This window comes from Phoxinus phoxinus, assembly GCF_949152265.1.
Source record: "Phoxinus phoxinus genome assembly, chromosome: 14".
NCBI lineage: Eukaryota > Metazoa > Chordata > Actinopteri > Cypriniformes > Leuciscidae > Phoxinus > Phoxinus phoxinus.
Genome location: NC_136889.1, coordinates 25,152,765 through 25,177,112, shown reverse-complemented (window position 1 = coordinate 25,177,112; position 24,348 = coordinate 25,152,765). Strand labels below are relative to the sequence as shown.

Sequence of the window (24,348 nt, the reverse complement as noted above, 5' to 3'; positions counted from 1 at the left end):
CAACACGTTATCTGCTCTGATATACGAGACCATCAGTGTGTTGTCCAGAAGGACAGGCACATGGTGACCTCTTGGGCCTGACAGGAAGTATTGAGATTCTCGGAATACCGCCATCACTTCTAGCCAATTATGTGCCAAAATGAGATGGTCCTGCCAAAGACCCTTCGCCGAGTGACTAATCATGGAGGAGGAACCCCTTCTATAGTTCCTTTTGCAGAAGTGTCAGTACTTCCTGCTCCCTAACCAGAGCCTGCTCGGGGTCCACCACTGTGGGGAGGACCCCTAGAAATCTGGGCGGACGAGAACTGAACTGAATACTGAAACCCTTTTCTATAGTGTGCAGGACCCACTGAGAAATATGTGGCAGTAGTTTCCACACTGCCAGAAATTCTACTAAGGGCACCAGTCTCTCGAGACTGGCCTCTGGATTTGGTTGAACAATCACTTCAGTGCCCTGAAGCGGCGAACCGGCAGGGAACAACCGAACTGACCGCTCTACGACCCTCCTTGGAGGATCGTATGGGGACGCTGACACCTTGGTGCCCTGAACGAGGAACATCACATTGCTTTGAGGCTGTAAGCTCCGTCTAAGCCTCGTATTAGCTTCGTATTTCTTTCTGTTTTGAACCATCATTTTCTATCATTTCTAGTTGTTTATACTACTAAATACAGCTTACCCAACATCTCAGATTAACCTGACATTGCTAGCTTCCGTTATTGTTAGCACAACACGCTAGTAAATCGCTAGCCTGTTAACGCACCAACCGTGCGCTCAGTTATTTATTTTTCTCTCGCGCGCCCGCGCCTTTGAGTTCATAAAAGCCCAGGTGAGTAAGAATCAGTCAACAAACATGGTGAGTAATGTCTTGTCCTGTTATTGTCACCTGCACTTCATGTCACATGTGTACCATAGCCTTCTCTGTCGGCAATATAGTATTTATATGTGATAAATGCAAGGAGACAGTCAGGCTGACGGAGTACCTACCTCTAGGTACCTACTCAATAGATGCGATTTCATTGGGTAGCCTAGTCAAGAGAATAATCATCTCCTCCTGATTACTGCTTAAATCAGGTAATCATTCATATTCCTGAATCAGTATTAAATGTGAGGAATGTAACTCATCTAACTTCAATTTAGCCTGTTCCAGCTGAAACACAATCACAAAAGAAAATAATTCTTGTATTTATGAGAAAGTGTCAGGCATGGCTATTTTGTGATATTTAAAGAGATTAAGGTTTACATAAGGTGAATCTGCAGGTTTAAATAAATTGTCATTGATAACACCCTAGCTCTGTTATTCTATGAAGTTTCATGGAAAATGAGATGTAAATAAAACATTGTTTACATTACAGTTCAGTTCAGTTGTATTTTCAATATTTCAACAAAAGATCACAGTGTAACAAGCATTGATTCAACATTGAATATTTTAGTTATTTCAATGTTGATTCAACAACAGTGATGCAGAATCATGTAATGTTGATTCAGTGACATTGTTGAAATTTTTTTATGAAAATTCGACATTGTTGCATCATAAACTGCAAATATAACGTTAAACCAACATCACTTTGTGATGTTAATTCAATGCAATAATTGTTGCTTGCTATCTGGATTCAGACTGTCTAGGCCTTCGTAGAAATAATGGTCATCTACACACAGAGCTACAGAACATTCTTCAAAAGTTCTCCTTTAGTGCTCCATGGAAAAAGTTATGCAAATTTGCAATGACATAAGTGTAAGAAAATGAGAAAAGAGGACAGGAGAATTTGTTTGTGTGTGTGTGTGTGTGTGTGTGTGTGTGTGTGTGTGTGTGTGCGTTGGTGCGACCGGATTATGAGGACAAAAACCATGAATACATACCGACTCTATGAGGACATACCGTAACTACGAGGACAGCACTAATGTCCTCATAAGTCGAGCAGTGTAGAAAGGCTTATCAGGCTGCGCCTAACCACCTCCCGCTTTTTCTCAATATGTCCTTATAAATCCGTTGTACCCGTTTTCAGTGTGTGCCAGTGTATGCTCAGAGTGTATAATCTCCCTCTATGTGAAAGTCGACGCTACTGCAGTATCATACACATTTCATACACCCAGACCACGCCCAAGCGCGATTCATTGGTGGAACGCTGGAATCCTCGTCAGTGATTGGCTGCTGGAATCCTCGTCAGTGATTGGCTGCATTTCACATCCGTCAAAGTCAGCGCGCCTGCGCCTCTGATCTTCTATCGCAGACGTGTGACGGTGTGATTAATCCACTGTCTATGGATTAATCCATTAATCAGAAGGTTAATCATCATCATGAAAGATTAATTAGCAGAATTCGAGCGAAGTTGACGAGCTATAGTGGGAGATTTTCACTTTATCACGAGGAAGGTAAGTGCGTTTATTTATATATTCTACCTTTGTGGAGTTAAGTGTCATGAGTCAGACAGTTTTGAAAAACGTTAGTTACATTAACTTACTTTAAACGTGGCCATTAATCGGGCTAATATAAGTCCATAAGCAGTTAAAATGGCGTCTCCAAACAACTTGCACATGCTATTCACGTTTTTTGTTTTGTTTGGTACTTAAACGAAATTCTCTTGTTGTTCATAGACACATACAAGTATTAGTATTAGTTGATGAAAGATACATCTCCATGGATGCTTGAGAGAATTTATTTACATTTTGAAATAAATCAAATCTATGTTGTCATGTCATCATGATGACTGGTAAAGTTGAGTGGATGAATTTACAGTTTAATACAGTAAGATACAGAAATGTATTAAATAAACAGAAACGAAACTAATGTAAAAGTATACTTTCATTAATGTAATGTTTCTGTCATTAGAATGACTTGAAAAAAATATTTAGTTTATTCATTTTAGGGCTGGATATTAGCAGACATTTTATGATTCAATTTTAATTCACATTCTTTCGATTCTATTTCCAATTTGTTTTTACATTTATTATTTTAATGTAAATCAGGTGTAATACATGTAACATTTTCTAAAACTTTCTCTCTATAGTTAATTTTTCTAAGTAAGTTAACGAGTTTAGCTTCGTTTGATCTGAGGCGCCACATTAAAGATTGATAAAATGGTATTAAAATGGACTGAATTTGAAATCGGAGACTGTTTCTTATCAAAAGTAGCAAGCCTCAAAACCTCACTTATCAACTATTCATGTGTAAAATGTTGTATTTATTGATATAGACTACAGTCTGACAATAATGTACTGTATATAAAGCATCTATCTATCTATCTAATATATATATATACACATACTAATTATGTTGTCTGGAATGTTTTCAGTCAACATGTTAAGAAAGAAGATAATAAAACCTGAGCAGGATGCAAAAGAACACATATTGTCGGGCAAAGACAAAGCCTTCATTGAGGGACGACAAATCAACACATTCAAAGGTAAATTGTGCACCACAAGGCAATTTGACTATGTTCAGACTGCAGGCAAATCAAATCATAAAGTAGGCATGCACTAGTAAGAATGAAAAGTAGGCCTATTGCTGGCAGTCTGGACATGATCTTTCACATTCACACATTTTACCCTTGGGTAAGCCGCTCATTTTCATAAAGGTTAAGAGATGGAAAAAAAAAAACTTTAAACAATTTTTTTATTATTATTATTTTAAAATAAATACTTAACTATGTATACAGAGAATAATGTTTACATTATTCTCTGTATACATAGTTAAGTATTTATTTTTATTTTATTTTATTTGTTGTACCTAATTTGGTTACAACCAAATTCTACTAGTAGACTATATCACAGTGAAAACCAATGCTTGATTTTTTTATTTTTTTTATTGCACCTCATATTACATTACACAGTTTTACAGGATTTAACTCTTTAAAAGGATAGGTTGGTTAGCTGTGTAACATATAGGTGCACTTGGATTCATGTTTTATTTGTATTATTATATATTTTGCTCTTTTAGGGAGAGGTGTGTTTGCACTTGAGCACATTGAACCATCCACCTTTGTTGTTGAATACCGTGGGATTCTCTCTCAAAGTAAACATGTTAAAGATGTTCAAGGCAACTACTTGTTTGACTTCACATGGAATGGAACAAGTTATTGGTAAGCTGGCTGTTTCTTTTTTGGTTTATTTATTTATTTTTGGTTCATATTCAGAGCAAACTAGTTGCATGTCATTATAATAAAAACAGTTATGATTATGATGATTATTATTATTACAATATAGGGCTGCACGATTTGGGGAAAATGTCATATTGCGATTGAGGTCAATATTGCAATTGGAATATGCAATTGCGATATAATAAACAAATGGTTTCATGAGTCTACTGGCTTGGATCTAAAGCAAAATGCACACAGATTAGTGATAATTCTGAAATGTGTATTTCTCAACTCAAACTAGCAACAACAACTAAATGATTGATAACATCGAAGCCATTGATGTCTGGATATAAATTAATCCACCCCCATTAAAAACATTAATTATAGCCATCCAACATTACAGTGATTCCATCATTTCAATTGAAAGCTATAATAAAAAATAAAAAAACATTAGACTTCATTAAATATAACAGCTTTTAATTTAAGTGAACTTCAAATAATCCTCACATAAACCCACAATAAATGTCATATTTACCTGTGCCCTTCCTGTCTTTCAGGTATACAGAAATGTAATAAAGTTATCAAACATAATAAATAGACTAATCCTTATTAAAGCTACATAAGTTCTTTAGTCAAGAGCAGTGAGTAATTTTCTCTGTCCCCTTTGTTCTTTGATTAACTTTACTGACAGAAAGCTTTGGCTGCTGGCCCTTTAAGAGCAGCCGCTGCTGACAGAGACGCGGATCTCACATGCGCCTCATTCTCTCACAACTCTATACGTCCATCATAAGACTGCTCTTATGTTATGAAGATACTCGACAAATGACATTTTGGCATAATTGTGTGTTATTGTTCGTTCAAGCGCGAAAGAGAACTGTATTTCTGGCGCGTGTCTTTCTATGAGTCACAGTCGGACATTCAGCGCTAGGCTTGGGAATCGGTTCCAGGTTCCGGTTTGGAACCGGTTCCAAACGTTCCGATTAGGGATGCAAATTATCGATTAATTCATTAATCATTAATTGATTGACCTTATCGATCGATTAACGATTAACTGATAAGCGGCTATTTTCCTGAGAATGTACATTTCTCACGGTATCAACAGTGTCTTTAACATAAAAAGCTAAATATTGCTTATATACTGAACAAAAATGCATGTTATATTGCTCAAATTATGTTTTATTGTAACAGTTGGGATACGGTACAGAATGGCATTTATGTAGTTTAACAAAATAAATTATGCACAGAAAATTAAAATACATAAAAAATAATTGTGCACTGGCTCACCTGTTGCAAACATTAAGCAACATAAAATAAATGTTAAATAAAAATCTATATGGGTAGGCTTAGCCTAAACTATATTAAGTCTACATATAATAATCTATCTGGTAAACTACTTGAAAAACTTGAAACATTAGCAGCACTTATTGATGCTTGGTCTGAGAAAGGTAACAGTAAGATTACTAGACCTGGAAACTTCAAATATAGAACTGAAGGGATGTCAATTTTCACAAATTCCCATGATCGATCGTAATTTAAATTAACGATCAATTATGCGTCTGCTGCAGTGCATATGGCCAACAGCATGACAGGGTTTCCTCAAAACGCTATGTTACTCACCAAATGAATGAGAATGGCTTTTAATCCAAATAAAGGGCTAGTAGGATTGTAAAATGTTTCGATGTGAATGATAATTAAATTAATTATTTAATAATCAAATATAACGACTAATAATACAACGTGTCACCAACGCCGCCTCAGATGCGTGCTTGCAGTGTGTTACGTTAGACGTGCACTGAAACGCACTAAAAACGGCAACTAAACCCAATGAATTCACAACGATTTAATAAAATAGTGTTCTGATGTTATGTAATATGACAGTCCCAAATTAATCATCGTTATTATTAGTCGTGCATTGCTGCTTGAGCGGCGCGCGCTGAATGAATAACCGTTGAGCACTTTGCCAGCGCATTATTTAACTCAAAGAAGCGCAACCTATATGAGATTAGTCAGATATATACAAAATAAACATTATATTACAAATTATATCTGCACAAAATGACGTGAATGCACAAGTGAACTTGAGTTACGTGCCATTCAGAATGACTCATGTTGTGGACGCGCTCTTCCTGGAACAACGCGACACGGCAACTAAACCCAAATACTTCACAATGTTTTATTACACTATTGTTCTCTTTATAATGTTATGTAATATGACAGTCCCAATAGTCATTATTAGCCGTGCATTGCCGTTTGAGCTGCGCGCGCTAAAGATCACGCTTCAACAATTCTTAACCAAATGCATCCAATATGAGATAAATCAGATATAGATAAGCGTACACATAATAAACTATTACAACTTACATTTGCACAAAACAAAAGGCTGCGAATGCACACGAAAACTTATAGTCATGATGGTGTAAAATAGTCCCAAACATAACTCCGACGCGCTCGCTTGTTTCGCGGTTGAGCAGCACGCATGCGCATGAACCTGCTTAATCGATGATCGATAAGTTTGATCGATTAATGTATTATCGACAATTAATCGATCGTCGATTAATCGTTTGCATCCCTAGTTCCGATCCATTGGAATCGTACACGTCCACACGTTAACGATTCCACTAACGATTCCGAATGTTCCTTTCCATTAGGCTGGGAGATAAATATATTTTATTGATTAACTCGAATGTGTAGTGTACGTCGATATGTTTGAATGAAAATCGGTTTTCTCTTTAACATCCGCCGACGCTCGGTCTGGGCTCCCGTAGTTCCGAACGCGCTCAGCGCGTTTGCCATAGAGATACAAAAACAACAAAGCAAATGAACTCTTGGCTGCACAAGCACACCCTCCAAAAACATTTACAAACTTAATCTGGACGCAGGGCTGCCAACTCTCACGAATTCACCGTGAGACTCACGCAGTTGTCACTTTCCACACGCTCTCACGCCACACATCCATTTTCTCACGCAGAGAAACGTATGGTACTATTGACACTATACTAGAGAAACTAATTCTCAGCTCTCAGATTCTGTCAATTTAATTACAAAATTCAAACAATAAACACCGTTTTGGTGCTTGTAAATTGACGTGACAGATTTCAGTTCAAGCGGCACGTGAGCCGATCATCTGTTAGGCTACTACTAAGTTAATAGTAGCCTAAATTAACTTAAGTTCGAATGATCAATAGGTTATTTGAAAGATACAGTTCAACTTACCGAAATGTAATAAAATCGATCGATCAAGTGTTTTTCAACCTCAGAAAGAGGTCCATAAACACTAAACAGCTCAGTCACGTAATGTTACGTTCACCGGAAAGCCATTTAATAATCACAGCACGTAGGTAGACTTAAAAAATTGTCTGTTGAGAGGAGTATTTTGCTAAATATAATATATTACATATTTATTATATTTTTACCTATATCATTAATATATTATAAGGTTGTCATAAAAAAACGCATTTTATTATAATTTGAGATGCTATTTTTAACCTTTAATAATAATACCAGCTGACAGGGCTCTGCATTAGGTGAGATTATTTTTGTCACGACACGCACACACAGGGAATTAGAGATCCAAACGCAATGATATTTATTGGGTAATCCGTACTCACGATCAGTCCAGGCAGGGGTCAAATACCATGTAAGCAATCCAAACATAAAAATAAACAAACGACAGGGAAACAGGCTCAAAGCACAACGGAAGTGTGGGGACAATATACAAGGACTCCGTGACAAACACTGAAACAGACAGGGTATATATACACACAAGTGCAAACAAGGTGACGAGAGACAGCTGAAGGAAATGAACAATCAGTGACAGACAGGATTATGGGAAGTGTAGTGAAAATGCCTAGACACCGTGAAAACTGAGACCTCTAATGTTAAACCCAGGGAACCACAAGACACTGTGACATAACCTCCCCTCTACGGAGCGGCTACCAGATGCTCCAAGACCACAAGAAACAAACAAAACAAGAGTCCAGGCGGGAGGAGGAAAGGTGGAGGATCAGGGGGTGGGATGGGGGACCAGGTCCATGGAGGGGAACAGGAACAAGGGGGAACGGCTTAAGCGCCGGTCAGGGCGAAACAGACAATCCATCGGGTGGCCAGGGCGAAGACGACCCCTCGGGCGACCACGGCGGTGAAGACCCCTCGGGCGACCACGGCGGTGAAGACCCCTCGGGCGGCCACGGCGGTGAAGACCCCTCGGGCGGCCACGGCGGAGACGACCAGGGTGAAGACGACCACTCGGGCGGCCATGGCGGAGACGACCAGGGTGCAGACGACCACTCAGGCGGCCATGACGGTGAAGACCAAGGTGGAACAGGAACAGACCCTGGCTCAGGAACTGCAACAGACACCACCGGCTCAGGAACTGCAACAGACACCACCGGCTCAGGAACTGCAACAGACACCACCGGCTCAGGAACTGGAACAGACACCACCGGCTCAGGAACTGGAACAGACACCACCGGCTCAGGAACTGGAACAGACACCACCGGCTCAGGAACTGCAACAGACACCACCTGCTCAGGAACTGCAACAGACACCACCTGCTCAGGAACTGGAACAGACACCACCGGCTCAGGAACTGGAACAGACACCACCGGCTCAGGAACTGGAACAGACACCACCGGCTCAGGAACTGGAACAGACACCACCGGCTCAGGAACTGGAACAGACACCACCGGCTCAGGCACTGGAACAGACACCACCGGCTCAGGCACTGGAACAGACACCACCGGCTCAGGCACTGGAACAGACACCACCGGCTCAGGCACTGGAACAGACACCACCGGCTCAGGCACTGGAACAGACACCACCGGCTCAGGCACTGGAACAGACACCACCGGCTCAGGCACTGGAACAGACACCACCGGCTCAGGCACTGGAACAGACACCACCGGCTCAGGCACTGGAACAGACACCACCGGCTCAGGCACTGGAACAGACACCACCGGCTCAGGCACTGGAACAGACACCACCGGCTCAGGCACTGGAACAGACACCACCGGCTCAGGCACTGGAACAGACACCACCGGCTCAGGCACTGGAACAGACACCACCGGCTCAGGCACTGGAACAGACACCACCGGCTCAGGCACTGGAACAGACACCACCGGCTCAGGCACTGGAACAGACACCACCGGCTCAGGCACTGGAACAGACACCACCGGCTCAGGCACTGGAACAGACACCACCGGCTCAGGCACTGGAACAGACACCACCGGCTCAGGCACTGGAACAGACACCACCGGCTCAGGCTCAGGAAATGGAACAGACACCACCGGCTCAGGAACAGACACAGGCTCAGGCTCAGACACCACCGGCTCAGGCACTGGAACAGACACCACCGGCTCAGGCACTGGAACAGACACCACCGGCTCAGGCACTGGAACAGACACCACCGGCTCAGGCACTGGAACAGACACCACCGGCTCAGGCACTGGAACAGACACCACCGGCTCGGCAACGGCCATCTTGTCTGAAGACACAGGTTCGGTGTCGATCATCTTGTCCGAAGACACAGGCTCGGCAGGCGTGACGTGAACAGGCTCGGCGGCCATCTTGTCGGAAGACACAGGCTCGGCAGACGTGACGTGAACACTCTCGACGGCGGCCATTTTGTCCGAAGACCTAGGCTCGGCAGGCGTGACATGAACAGGCTCGGCGGCCATCTTGTCCGAAGACACAGGCTCGGCAGACATGACGTGAACAGGCTCGGCGGCCATCTTGTCCGAAGACACAGGCTCGGCAGACGTGACGTGAACAGGCTCTGGATCGGCAGACGTTCTGTGCCTCCTCCAAGCATGCAGTACTGCCACAGCATAAAAAAGGAAGACAGCCCTCCTTACCGTGGCCGGACTGATGGTGGGGTATCTCCGGAACGCTCTCTGGGATGACAGCGGGCTGCACTGGAACAACCACCGGAACGACAGCGGCCTGCATGGGCACGGCCTCCGGGAAGACAGCGGGCTGCTCGGGGACGACCTCCAGGATGACAGCGGGCTGTACTGGAACGACCACCGGGATGACAGCGGACTGTACCGGAACGGTCTCCGGGACAACAGTGGGTTGTTCGGGAACGTCAGGAGTGCAGGAACTCTCCCTCTCCTCCTCCTCCTCTGCCGCCTCTGATGGCGACAGGCAGACTCTGGACTGGATGGGATCGGCGGCGGATGGAAGTCTGGGCTGGACCTCACCACCTCAGGTTCCATGGAGGATCGAGGTGGAGAGTGATACCTGGACTCCCCTCTAGTACCTCCTCTCCTATGACCTCCGCGGGTCCCAGAATATTTTGCCAGCCGGGTTCCCTCAAACGACTCTCGGGGATGATCTGAAGGGTGTGTGGAAGCTTTCTTTAAATCAGCTTCCTCAGTCAATCGGGCCCACAGGGCAAAACACTCAAAGATGTTCATACGAGGAGGAATCTCCTTAGGTTGAGAATTCCCCCTCTCAGTGGCTGGATATTTAGGAGACCCCATACCGCTGGATCTCTGCATGACGGAGTCCTTCTGTCACGAACACACACAAGATGAGAAGATCCAATAGCAGTAGTTTATTTGAGGGGTAATCCGTACTCGCAATCCAGTCCAGGCAAGGGTCAAAAACCATAAAGGCAATCCGAAGACACAACACATGAACAAGATACAGGCCGCAACAGGAACAGAAGTGTGGGGACATTAAACAAGGACTCCGTGACAAACACTGAAACAGACAGGGTATATATACACACAAGTGCAAACAAGGTGACGAGAGACAGCTGAAGGAAATGAACAATCAGTGACAGACAGGATTATGGGAAGTGTAGTGAAAATGCCTAGACACCGTGAAAACTGAGACCTAATGTTAAACCCAGGGAACCACCAGACACTGACAATTTTGGGAGGAGAAAAATTAACATATTAACGCATCTACTGTACCTAATATTTATCCAAAGGAATCGATATTGAATCAAGATCAGAATCATTGTTTTAGAAATGTTTACTTTTTTTTTTGAAATTTCAAAGCATTCAACTTCTGTATTGATATTCCACACTTGGTTTTCATTCTCTAAAACCACTTTAAATGAGACATTCAAAGCCAACAACTCTCAAAGCCACCCTGTAAGTGTTCAGCAAATAGTACAGGAATCGATATGGGAATCGATAAGGAATCGCATCGATAAGCAGACTTGACAATGGCATCGATATCGATAATTTCTTAACGATGCCCATCCCTATTCAGCGCGCTCTCTTTTGACTTGTCTCGCATGAATGGTTTTAAGCAATCGCATGAGAGCATTATCATGTAACACTAGCCAAAGGATGACAAAAAATAACAGATGCTGCGTTAATTGCGTACCAGCCCATTGTTTATTTTACATAAAATCGCAGCATTTTGCGTCATATAATTGCACAGGCTTGACATCGCGATTACGATTGCGATAAGATTAATCGTGCAGCACTATTACAATAGCAGATTTGCTATGGTTCTCATAACATGAGGAACTTATTAGTTAGTGATAAATAATCAATAACATGGTTATTTTTCAACTGGGGTATTATTTTTTTACCTTAAGTGGATCATCTGACCTATTAAATTCTTAGGAAGTCAAGTTAACTTTCACAATGTGTATTTGAATATAGGTTAAATAGGCCAAGTTTAGCCTAACCCAAATGTTCAGTTAGAACCGTATGTTTCAGTGTGTGTCTATGTTTTAAGTTTCTTACTGCACTATTTTTATCACAGCATAGATGCAACAAAAGAGTACGGTGGACATTCACTTGGACGACTGGTGAATGATCCAAATTGCAAAGTCAAGACAATCATTGTTGACGGAAGGCCACACCTGTGTCTGTTTAGTATAAGACATATCTTTCCAGATGAGGAAGTCACATACAACTATGGGGATTCCTCTTGGCCTTGGCGTTTAAGGGTGAGTCTCTTAAAGAATTTATCACTGAAAGTCAACCATGTTCTGTATTTCATGAATGTTAGTTTTTTATATGATGCAGATTATTTTTAAAAATTCTGCATGTCTGCTTTGTGCACGACGGAGCAATGAAAGGGACACTAGATATTTAGACTTTGGTTGATACTAGAATTAGTTGCGGTGACCAATTGGCAAACATCCTTGCCTCAGTGTTGTACCTGTCTTTCTCATAATTACAGGAATTGTGTGACGAGACATCAGTGGCTGTGACTGAATGCATTGTGAATCCTTCTTCATCAGTGAAACAGAAAGTAAGTGAGCGCATGTTCCTTCATTGTTTTCTTCTCTTTGACACAGGCAATGTTAAGTGTAGGATGGTTGGGCACCATACTAGACTGGTTGACGTGGACTGTCGTCTTAAAGACCCTGTTGTGACGTCTCAAATTCGAGTAAAATGTACCTTGCTCGGTTCATTCATTTTCATAACTCGTGCGTTGGGGGATGGGCATGACACTGACCTGAAATGTAAGGACAGTTCTCCACTACGAGGACCGTCATGTCAGGGATAGGGTTTGAGGAAAAGATGTTGCTTTGGGTATGTGTCGGCTGCTTCTTTATTGTGGATAAGCTGTAGACCCAATATGCACACTTTTCAATCTGGATATGCTTTGTGACTTTCAGTCACAGAGATGTAAACTGTTAAGGCCCATTCACACTAACCATAACTGTGTTAGGGTCCAACCAGCAGACGGTAACGTTCTGTTTATTGTGATCGCATCTTTGACTGCCGCTTATATATTGAAGCATGTTATAGCAGAATTGATTCCGATTGGCTGTCATTTAAGCAATGTATCGCAATACAAAAATGCAACAATATATATTGTGGATAGTGACAATATGTATTGTGTATAGGACACCCGAAATAAAAATTACTGTTTGAGGGGAAACAATCAAGTTTACCGAGTTTTAGTGTCAATACTACATTAAACTACTATATATATATATATATATATAATGCAGTGGGGGAATATTTGTGGGTCCTGATAATGCTAAATGTCTTTTATTACCAGTGAAAAGTGGCCTACATTAATTTAAATATATCTAGTTGGTGACAGAGTGCAAGCATATTTGTCTAAAACAAATCCATCCATCCATCTTCCGCTTATCCGGGGCCGGGTCGCGGGGGCAGCAGTCTAAGCAGAGATGCCCAGACTTCCCTCTCCCTAGCCACTTCCTCTAGCTCTTCCGGGGGGACACCGAGGCGTTCCTAGGCCAGCCGGGAGACAGTCTCTCCAGCGTGTCCTAGGTCTTCCCCGGGGTCTCCTCCCGGTGGGACGCGCCCGGAACACCTTCCCGGGAAGGCGTCCAGGAGGCATCCGGAACAGACACTCCACCCATTTGCATTAACCCTTTGAGCCCGACGGCATCGTCCACGACGCCACACGACTCCTCCGATAAATATTTATATTATTTGATTGATTTTCTTACCGTTTTTTGCAGCAGAAAGCTAACGAGCTAGCCGTCACGGGGGTGTCTTTGGTGTCTTTCTAGCTTTTACAGAAGTTTTTCTATCCAGCCTGGAACTTGTGCGTCCTTTCAGAGTGTTTCAGCAATAAATCCAAACGCTTATATCCAAGTTTTATCCACTTGATGTCCATAATTTATACATTTTCTGTCATTTTTGCCGCTAGCTCGATGCTAGCTGCCATTTTGGATATCACGTGATTCTTTGCGTGAGGTTGTTGACCAATGACAGGCTGATCCGTCGTCCACGTTGGTGTGCGTCATTACGCATGAACCAAGGCTGATATTGTGGAGAGCGAGACGGCACAGCATGAACCAAGGCTGATATTGTGGAGAGAGAGACGCACAGAAAGACGCGAGTTTTGAAGAATACATAGAGAATAATGGATCGTCAGAGATTGAGAAACATGGATCTAAATCAAGCGCTGGCCTTTTTTGATGCCATGGAGGATGATGGATTTTCTGGAGAAGAGAGCTTTTTGACTGATGAGGAACTAGATTACCAGGATGGTCTAGACCCTGCTGAAGAGTAAGTTCCATTTATTTATTTACTGTAAAAGTATATTAAAAAAACCCGAATATAATAAAATAAAATAATAAAATAAATTTTCTAAATATGTAATAATAAGTTCTGTAAAAGTAGTATTTCGTTTTCTATGTTTGTTACAGAGTAGTAAGAGTTGTGGATTACACTTGGTCTCTCAGCCATTGTTTGTCTGAGTTTACCTAGAGATACAAACAAAGGATAGTGGGGGGTTGGTCACACCTTTTAGCTGTGGAGAGAATGTCTCAAGGATGTTGTAGTGGGGGGTTGGTCACACCTTTTGGCTGGGGAGAGTGCTCATATTATAGCTGTGGTGGGTTGGGGGGTACAGTAGCAATCTCAGCCATTGTTATCTTATGTGAGAAATCGCATACAAAAACACTAATTGATCTGATATGTATGATCTAATATTTTGCTTTATTTGTTTTACAGTCATGATAATGAAGACACCAGCCCACCCACCCGAGCCAGACAGGAAAGCTCCCATTCTTCCGCTGAGGAGGGTCCTCCCACTTCTGCTGCAGCATCCCAGCCTCCCACTTCTGCTGCAGCATCCCAGCCTCCCACTTCTGCTGCAGCATCCCAGCCTCCCACTTCTGCTGCAGCATCCCAGCCTCAGCATCCCAGCCTCCCACTTCTGCTGCAGCATCCCAGCCTCCCACTTCTGCTGCAGCCTCCCACTTCTGCTGCAGCATCCCAGCCTCCCACTTCTGCTGCAGCATCCCAGCCTTCCACAACTGCTGCAGCATCCCAGCCTTCCACTTCTGCTGCAGCATCCCAGCCTCCCACTTCTGCTGCAGCATCCCAGCCTTCCACTTCTGCTGCAGCATCCCAGCCTCCCACTTCTGCTGCAGCATCCCAGCCTTCCACTTCTGCTGCAGCATCCCAGCCTTCCACTTCTGATGCAGCATCCCAGCCTTCCACTTCTGCTGCAGCATCCCAGCCTCCCACTTCTGCTGCAGCATCCCAGCCTCCCACTTCTGCTGCAGCATCCCAGCCTTCCACTTCTGCTGCAGCATCCCAGCCTTCCACTTCTGCTGCAGCATCCCAGCCTTCCACTTCTGCTGCAGCATCCCAGCCTTCCACTTCTGCTGCAGCATCCCAGCCTTCCACTTCTGCTGGAGCATCCCAGCCTTCCACTTCTGCTGCAGCATCCAAGCCTTCAACTTCTGCTGCAGCATCCCAGCCTTCCACAACTGCTGCAGCATCCCAGCCTCCCACTTCTGCTGCAGCATCCCAGCCTTCCACTTCTGCTGCAGCATCCCAGCCTTCCACTTCTGCTGCAGCATCCCAGCCTCCCACTTCTGCTGCAGCATCCTAGCCTCCCACTTCTGCTGCAGCATCCCAGCCTCCCACTTCTGCTGCAGCATCCCAGCCTCCCACTTCTGCTGCAGCATCCCAGCCTTCCACTTCTGCTGCAGCATCCCAGCCTTCCACTTCTGCTGCAGCATCCCAGCCTCCCACTTCTGCTGCAGCATCCCAGCCTTCCACTTCTGCTGCAGCATCCCAGCCTTCCACTTCTGCTGCAGCATCCCAGCCTCCCACAACTGCTGCAGCATCCCAGCCTCCCACTTCTGCTGCAGCATCCCAGCCTCCCACTTCTGCTGCAGCATCCCAGCCTCCCACTTCTGCTGCAGCATCCCAGCCTCCCACTTCTGCTGCAGCATCCCAGCAGCTGCCAGGAATAGGCTAGAGGATGGATACCCGACCCGAGCCCGACGGGACCCGCCGGTACCCGACGGGCCGGGCCGGGTTCAGACAGATATTTAGAAATGATGTTCGGGTTCGGGTCGGGCTCGGTCACATCAACGCGAAGGCATTGAACATTTTAAATTTAAAACAGGTTATTATGTAGGTAGCCAATGTGCCTGATGCTTTCACTTGATGCAAATGTTCGTTTTTGTGATTAAAATATATGTAAAATATTACCATAACATCTGTCTTCCTTTGTGCGGAAATTTGTTTATGTAGCCGTGGGCCGTGACAACGAAACACGTGCATGTACGCCTGTGTTACGTGCGCTTGTTGCTCCGCGCGCTGACACGCTCATCTATTGACATTTATGAATCTCTTCCTTAAGTTGCTTAATAAAAGCGGGCTTTCCACACAAACAAACGTACATGTGTCATTAGTATGAGAATAAAAAAAACGGAATTTTAACTTTCGGTCTCGGGTCGGGCTCGAACATAAATATCTGTATGCCTGTCGGGCTCGGGTCGGGTTCGGTTACTGCTCTGTCGGACGCGGGCCGGGCTCGGACAGAAAAATTCGGCCCGATCCGCACTCTAGAATAGGCCATGGACGGCTGCAGTCACGTTCTAGAGGGAGAGCGCGGTCAAGGTCAAGATCCAGATCCAGATCCGGCAGCTTGAGGGGTCGACAGAGTCCTGAATCCACAAGGTTCGAGATCTAGATCACCACAGCCAGCAGCCCCAACTCCATCATGGAACAGTAAGAGTCAGCCAGACATCCCTCCAGTGCCCAAAAGGTTCGTCCCAACAATAAAGCCAGGACATCAGCTCAGCCCCACATCCATATACACACCATTGGACCTTTTCAAACTTTTTGTCAGTGACAGTGCAGCAACCACTTTGTGTAATAACACAAACACAAACGCTGCAAAAAAAAACATTGCCAGTGGCAAAAAATATTCCTGGAAAAAATTAACTGTTCAAGAATTTTTCCAATATTTAGGACTGACTTTCTTTTTTGCACTGGTGAGACTGACAAATATCCGGGACTACTGGAGGACAAACACCATTTTCAGCCAACAGTTTCCCCACTCAGTGATGGCACGTGACAGGTATCAGGTAATTTCCTGGAACATCCACATGAGCGACCCTGATGAAGATGTCCACAACGACTGGAAGAGAGGGACACCAGCTTATGACCGGCTGTTTCGTCTGAAGCCCCTTTTAGATGACATCAAACATGCATGCAGAGCATTTTATCGCCCACGGCAGAACCTTTCAGTGGACGAGAGGATGGTGGCAACAAAGGCTCACACTGGCATGACGCAATATATGAAGGCGAAGCCAACTAAGTGGGGCTTCAAACTTTTTGTGCTGGCAGACAGCAGCATTGGGTACACTTTAGACTTTGCTGTATACACGGGGAAGTCTGTGTTTGCTTCTGGTGTAGGACTGGTATACGACTCGGTTATGTCCCTCATGAACAAATCATTCCTAGGGAGTGGCTACAATGTGTATGTAGACAACTTCTACACAAGTCCAAAGCTATTCATGGATCTCTACAGCATGAACTTTGGAGCATGTGGCACCTACAGGGACAACAGACGAGGATGCCCCCGCACAACCACAAATGCCATGAACAAAAAGGATCCTAGGGGCACCATCAGGTGGATCCGTGACGGCCCTCTGGTTTTCGTAAAGTGGATGGACACTCGGGAAGTCTCTGTCTGCTCCACAATTCACCTGGCCTTCTCTGGCAACACAGTTCAGAGAAGGGTAAGAACTCAGGATGGAGGCTGGAACACGAAATCCATTCCATGCCCAACCCCTGTCACTGAATACAACAAGAATATGGGAGGTGTTGATCTTTCTGATCAACTCATCCAATACTACTCAGTTCACCAAAAACCATTTCAGTGTAAAGTGGTCCTTTTCGTGTTACACAGGACCAGAGACTAGTTTTCCCTGTGTGCTTATCTGCTGATATTTCACATGGTCCGAAACGGTTTAGATTGTAGGCCTGGAATACATTTTAATTGTTGCTTTTTACCCCTCAGGAAAAAGCCAAATGAATCAGGATGAAACTGAGAACTCCAGAGGTATTTAAACATTTGGGTATATTAAAGTTATTCCATGTATATACATATAGGTGTATAGGTATACATATGTATGTTTGTTTGTTTGTTTGTTTGTTTTACAGAGACCAAATTGAGGAGAATAGTGAAAAGGCCATGGAGCCCAAATGAAGTGAATGCTGTCATGAAACATTTCAGAGTCCATATTTCAAAGGGACACCTTGCAACAAAGGCAGAGTGTGAGCAGTGCAAGACTGCAGAGGACCCTGTCCTGGGAGAAAGAACGGCCCAAAATATAAGGGATTTCGTGAGGAACCGAGGTTTGATGTTGAAAAAGAAATTATCTTAGAGTTCTTCGAGAGATCAGTGTTGCCTTCCATTAAAGGTTGTATCAGCGATTTTAGGCCCAAAAAAGGCCCAAATATAAATGATCACATTCATCTAATTTTTCCTAACGATCCGCTAGCTGCCCGCCCCATAAGTATGCCGTCCAAAAACCGCGTCTCTGTAGGCAGCCTAGGCTCTGAGATCTGCACACAAAAGGTGGGGGTGTTGTGGTTTGAGATTTTGCGGTGATTGGTTGGAACACTGTTTATTTTGGTTTTGGTGGTTGGTGAAACCCATTGTTTTTGTGTGCAGATCTCAGAGCCTAGGCTGCCTACAGAGACGCAGTTTTTGGACGGCATGCTTATGGGGCGGCAGCTAGCTGATTGTTAGGAAAGATTAGATGAATGTGATCATTTATGTTTGGGCCTGAAATCGCTGATACAACCTTTAATGTCTGTGGGTTTTGTTCTCTAAAGTGTTGTTGGGCCAGAAGAGTGTTCAAGACATCCTTTTATTTACTTTTATTAAAACACTGTTTTGAAAGAAATTTACAAATACATGCATTTACTGGAAGGGAATTTAATTTGGTTTTATTTCCAGTGTGTTCCTGTGGTCATTTTGAGGCACACTCCCTCATGCACTTTAGTCCCATAATGGTTAGAGATGTACCGATTACAATTTTGTATTGTAATCCAATTCCGATGTTGACCTGCCGATACCGATTTTAGCCGATTCCGATTTTAGCCGATTCCGATTTCATTTTTTCTAACCACTTAACAGCACACACATTTATTTTCTATGTTTTTTTTTATAAAACACCATATACTTCTACCCAAACTGAATAATAAAAACAAGTTTAAATGGGTGAATTTTCTATAAATATTTTTGAGTCTTCATTTTCTTTTCTGACATAGCCTATTCCAGTTCTTGTTAAAACACACTAGACATGCAAATTCAGTGCATTTTTGGCACTTTTTGTGTGAAATCATATTTATTTTGCTCCTCAAAAAAAGTGTGCTTTCACTTTAATTGAGTGTGAGCAGCGCAGCAAAAATAGACTCTGCGCTTCACTGCTGCTCACGCGACACTCCTGCTTGACGCTCACGCTCTGCTCCTGCTCCCGGTGTGATGCACTCATTGATTAACATGCACGCCGAAAAAAATACGCGGTGTGAAACTGACGTAATTCATGAGGTTTTCTACATGTGCGTTCCGTGTGCACGTGTGATGCTGATGTTGCGCGATGTTAATCATGCAGCGCCAGAGTGCGTTTGACCGGTATAAAATCGGTATATGTCAGACTGACTGGCCGATCGCCGGTCATGGCCGATCACGTGAAAATCGGCCAATTCCGGTCCCAAGCCGATCAATCGGTGCATCTCTAATAATGGCCTTATTAGACCTCAGTTGTTGAGCCTTTTTTTTACCATTTGCAAAATAAAAATTGCCCTTTCAGTTTAATTTTGTTAGTTTTTATTGGCTGTCTAGTTGCATTTCTTCATCTAATTGTCCTTTAACTAGTCTTCTATGAAGTGTAAAACTTGCTGATCTTTAATCCTTTTCTCCAACCAGGTTCATTTTGCACCACGTGTATATGTTGGTTGATATAGCAACAGCACATTGTAGCACTATTTCCTTAGGTGTGCGTATTACTTTTACAGGTTTAGTGGCAGCAAAAAGATGCACAATCATTTGTGAATTCACTCTTTAACGTAGAATAGTTGATTTGGTTTAGTATGGTTAACTCTAATACAGGTACTCCTGCTATGTGTGGAGTTAATCGTGATGTCCATTTAAACCCAGTTTGTCCTCATAATCAAGGGTTAGTCAGGTGTTTGAGAGTGTGTGTGTGTGTGTGAGAGAGGTCCAGTTAAATCCAAAATGTCCTCATAATCAAGGGTTAGTCAGGTGTTTGTGTGTTTGAGAGTGTGTGTGTGAGAGGTCCAGTTAAACCCAAAATGTCCTCATAATCAAGGGTTAGTCAGGTGTTTGTGTGTGTTTGAGAGTGTGTGTGTGAGAGGTCCAGTTAAACCTAAAATGTCCTCATAATCAAGGGTTAGTCAGGTGTTTGAGAGTGTGTATGTGAGAGGTCCAGTTACACCCAAAATGTCCTCATAATCAAGGGTTAGTCAGGTGTTTGAGTGTGTGTGTGTGAGCGGTCCAGTTAAACCCAAAATGTCCTCATAATCAAGGGTTAGTCAGGTGTTTGAGTGTGTGTGTGAGAGGTCCAGTTAAACCCAAAATGTCCTCATAATCAAGGGTTAGTCAGGTGTTTGAGAGTGTGTGTGAGTGAGGTCCAGTTAAACCCAAAATGTCCTCATAATCAAGGGTTAGTTAGGGTTGTGTGTGTATGCATGATTCATATGGTTACAGATGTACAGTTAAACCCAAATGGTCAGCAATGTTCACTTAGATACTAATACCAAGTCTTGAACAATCTTCTCTTTTCACATTAACAAACCCAAACCCAATCAACTGGAAATATTTAGCTTTATTCAAAACTATCTTTAGACAAAACTTCTTAAAATCTAATGAATAAATTAAGACTGACATTCAAGGTTCAATTATGAAAAATACTTGTGGGTGAATGCATTTGTCAGTGATGGTTAAATAGTAAACTCTCCTTTTGGTTTTTTATTTTCTTAATTTTTAAAGCTAAAATATTTCCGTATTTCACTTTCCCTCTTCTCTCTTTGCTCTTCACTCACTTCACACCTGTTAAATCTCACATTACAAACTCAGGTTAGTTTTCTGAAATCTCTCTTAGTTTAAGCCAGGGTGAACAATTGTTTTTCTATATGCTGGTATTGAAACAAACTTAAGTGATGTGGCACTCTCATGGGTAAAGTTAGTCCAGGTTATACCAGGTTAGTCCTCATAATTAATGGTCAGGTGTGTGTGTATGTGAGTGATGTCCAGATAAACCAGGGTAGTCCTCATAAATCATAATTAAATCAGGAAACGCCCACTCCTGCCCTGTCCTTACAGTGCTTTAGTTTGTCAGGTCTTAATATTACCAGACTGTTTCATTAGAATTAAATTCTGAGCAGTCAGATTTTTACCCCATGCCATAAGGAGTAGTTTAATATTTTTTATTAATGTCTATGACAAAGGGAAAGGTGGGTCCCCATAAACCAGGATGGATCTTTTTAGGGGGAAAAGTCCTTATAAAGCACCCGTACCAGTATGTGTGTGTGTGTGTGTGTGTGTGTGTGTGTGTGTGTGTGTGTGTGTGTGTGTGTGTGTGTGTGTGTGTGTGTGTGTGTGTGTGTGTGTGTGTGTGTGTTAGACTTTCCAGATTAAAGGTTGTGTAGGTAAGAATTGTCTAAATAACTTTTTTTTCAAATTGGCTTAAACTGTCTTTATATACCAATACATAATTAAAATGTAAGTACTTTGAAAAAGAGAGTATAAAAATTGAGTGACTAGTGTATTTAATCTTCAAAAAACACAGCTCATTAATTCCTACCGGGACGAAACAAGTGATTGGCTTGCGCGACTGTCACTCTCCGTCGCCATGACTACCTCCGCTATTACTGGCTCTGCCCGCGTGCGCGCAGTCGCGCACCCGTTTTTAGGTGGGAGTGAATGGAATTAATGAGCTGTGTTTATTGAAGATTAAATACACTAGAGTCACTCAGTTTTTTATACTCTCTATTTCAGAGTATTTGTATTTTAATTATGTATTGGTATATAAAGACAGTTTAAACAAATTTGAATAAAAGTTTTTTTAGACAATTCTGACCTACCCTACCTTTAACTTATCCATGTCACTTTTGACCAGCCTCAGTTTTATTGCCACAAACAAAAGGCCCAATCTCAATGTCTGCTCTCAAGTAGACTTTAACCAGCTATAAAAGCATAAAGCACTGTGTTCCTGAGATTACAGATACTTCTAAAACCAAATATACTGGTGTTCAAAAACTATTGCCTCATTAAGAGCTGCAGGCTTTTAATTAGGTTATCTGAAAAGAGATTTAGAGCCTTTATTAGGTTAAAACCTAACTGACCATGATATTTTAAAGACTTCCAGATCTGTGGACTCAGGTCAGTGGGCTTCCTAACCTCAGCTTTTGAACTGAAGGTCGATAATGCAGAAGTGCAGCAGTCATGTTTAAATGCTTGTTGTGTAAGTGATGATAGTTAATGATTAAACTTTATTTTCTGGTTCTAAGTTTATTGGTTAAACATAGGAATTGCATTTTAAAAAAAGAGCTATCAAGGTCAAGTGAGTGTGTTTTGATCCACTTTTCTGTGTACTATACACTATTTGGACTCTTTCACGAGCCATTTAAAAAAAGCGATTGGGCATATGTATAATCAGTGTTTACTTATTTACTTTCTAGTAAGTGAGAGAGAGAAACAGACATTTGTGTGTTTTAGTGTGTGTGCACTGTTGGCAACCATAGAATGATCTCTTTGCTTGGCCTAAGGAGTGAAGAGGATGCTTACAAACACACACACACAGGCATGGCAGAGAGCTCCCTTGCTCAAGTCCATGAATGACCTGCCTTAGTCTCCACATAAAGACGATCTATGTGACAGATCGCCTGGCCTGCCGAGTCACATGACCTGTGAAGGAGTCAATTGATGACAGTGCAACAGGATAGAGCTCTGCTCAATAGCATGAGCTACAGTGCTAGGGAAAACCAGGGAGGGAAATGAACAGTCTTTGCTATTTAAAAGTGGGTTACTTAGACGCTACACCATATGTAACAGTGATAAATCAACACTAGACATAGTTAGCATAGCATAGCTCCGTGTATACCCACAATTTAAATTTTTAGGTCACCCACATCCCTGCCTATATGCTTTCCTAAAGGTGCTGTAAGCTGACAGATATCACTCAAATTCATATCCTGAGATGTCACACCTGTATCTGTGATTGCATAGAATCTAGAAATACGTACGCTATTGCTTAGCCAAATGGTCCTTAACCTGATTTAGCTTAAAGTCGGCATGAAATGAAAATTCATCCTATTATGTAAATGATTGTTATAGATCTGGTTCCACTTTATTTTGATAGTCCACTTTAGACAGTCAACTTACTTTAGGTAACTTTTCAACTACATGTCAACTAACTCTCATTAGAGTATTAGTAGACTATCAGTAGACTTTTAGGTTAGGGTTAGGTGTTAGGGTTCGGGTTAGTAGAATAAGTTGACTTGTAGTTCCCAAGTTACTTATAGTCAGTAGAATGTCTGTTGGAGGACCAACAAACACCAGGGCTGCGTCCGAAATCGCGTACTATGTGAGTAGGTACTACATTTAAATTAGAACGTACTTCTCGACCGTTAAAAAAGTACGTTCTATATAGTATGAATACGGGTAGTATGAATGGAGTCCGGACGTACTACATGCGCCATGTTGGTATTGTCACGTGACATGCGCTGCCGCTGTCACATCAGCACAAAAACTTAAAGAGCCTATACTGACTACCAACTTTGTTTTTAGTTCTGCTTTCGTCTGCGTTTTTACATCGTTCCTGCTCACAATTCAGAGTCGTCGTCGGTCAGCTGCTCGCAGATCACGCCTTCGTCGAGTTGTGTAATTTCTTTAAAAAACTTAAGTATCATTATTTGGCTAATACGTTTTATCTCAGTCAGAAAAAAACAATGTTGATTTTTGGTAAGGAAAAAGTTATTTACTTGCTTGTGATATTACCGTCAATGAATAAACATGAATGAATCAATAGAGATGAATGCATGCGTGTATCTCTGTTAATTCATTCATTGGGGGTAATATCACAAGCAGTGTGTGTGTGTGTGTGTGAGTGTGTGTGTGTATGTACACACACGCGCACACACACACACACACACGTATGAAGACTTCAGATGTAAAAGAATAAATGTATTTCTAAAATAATTTACCAAGCTTGTGTATTTAGGTTCAGTAATTTAACTTTAATGACAATCAATAGGTCATTTTCATTGCCATTGTGAAATAACTGAACAAACATACAAGAAGAAAATTTCAGATGGCACATAGAGGCTTTTACATCTGTATCAAAAATACATAAGAAATGGATCATATAAAATACTGTACATGTATTTATAAATAAGCCAACGCAGAAAACATACAAGCGTCTTGTCGATTCAAATTGTATTCGAATATAAACTATATACACGTTTACAGATTGTGAGCCCTACAACCTACTGCCACCTCAATGCTGCTGTGCTAATTCTTCATCTATATTTTAAA

The 24,348-nt window shown here is 42.5% G+C and overlaps 1 protein-coding gene across 1 annotated transcript; it reads left to right on the top strand.

Moving 5' to 3' along the window:
- Positions 1 to 2,208: 2,208 nt before the first annotated feature.
- On the top strand, positions 2,209 to 19,606 carry LOC307010083 (histone-lysine N-methyltransferase set-1-like). Its single transcript, XM_079634466.1, has 7 exons — positions 2,209 to 2,371; positions 3,292 to 3,402; positions 3,936 to 4,077; positions 11,803 to 11,989; positions 12,226 to 12,297; positions 17,803 to 17,844; positions 17,946 to 19,606. Exons 2-6 carry the CDS (start codon positions 3,297 to 3,299, stop codon positions 17,815 to 17,817), a joined length of 522 nt encoding a protein of 173 aa, XP_079490592.1. The 5' UTR covers positions 2,209 to 2,371; positions 3,292 to 3,296; the 3' UTR covers positions 17,818 to 17,844; positions 17,946 to 19,606.
- The last annotated feature ends 4,742 nt before the right edge of the window (positions 19,607 to 24,348 follow it).

Excerpts from the sequence above, each read along its gene's own strand:
- LOC307010083 (XM_079634466.1), top strand. The coding sequence starts at position 3,297 with ATGTTAAGAAAGAAGATAATAAAACCTGAGCAGGATGCAAAAGAACAC. Across the intron at positions 3,403-3,935 it reads ACAAATCAACACATTCAAAG|GGAGAGGTGTGTTTGCACTT; the intron begins GTAAATTGTGCA and ends TTGCTCTTTTAG. Across the intron at positions 4,078-11,802 it reads TGGAATGGAACAAGTTATTG|CATAGATGCAACAAAAGAGT; the intron begins GTAAGCTGGCTG and ends TTTTTATCACAG.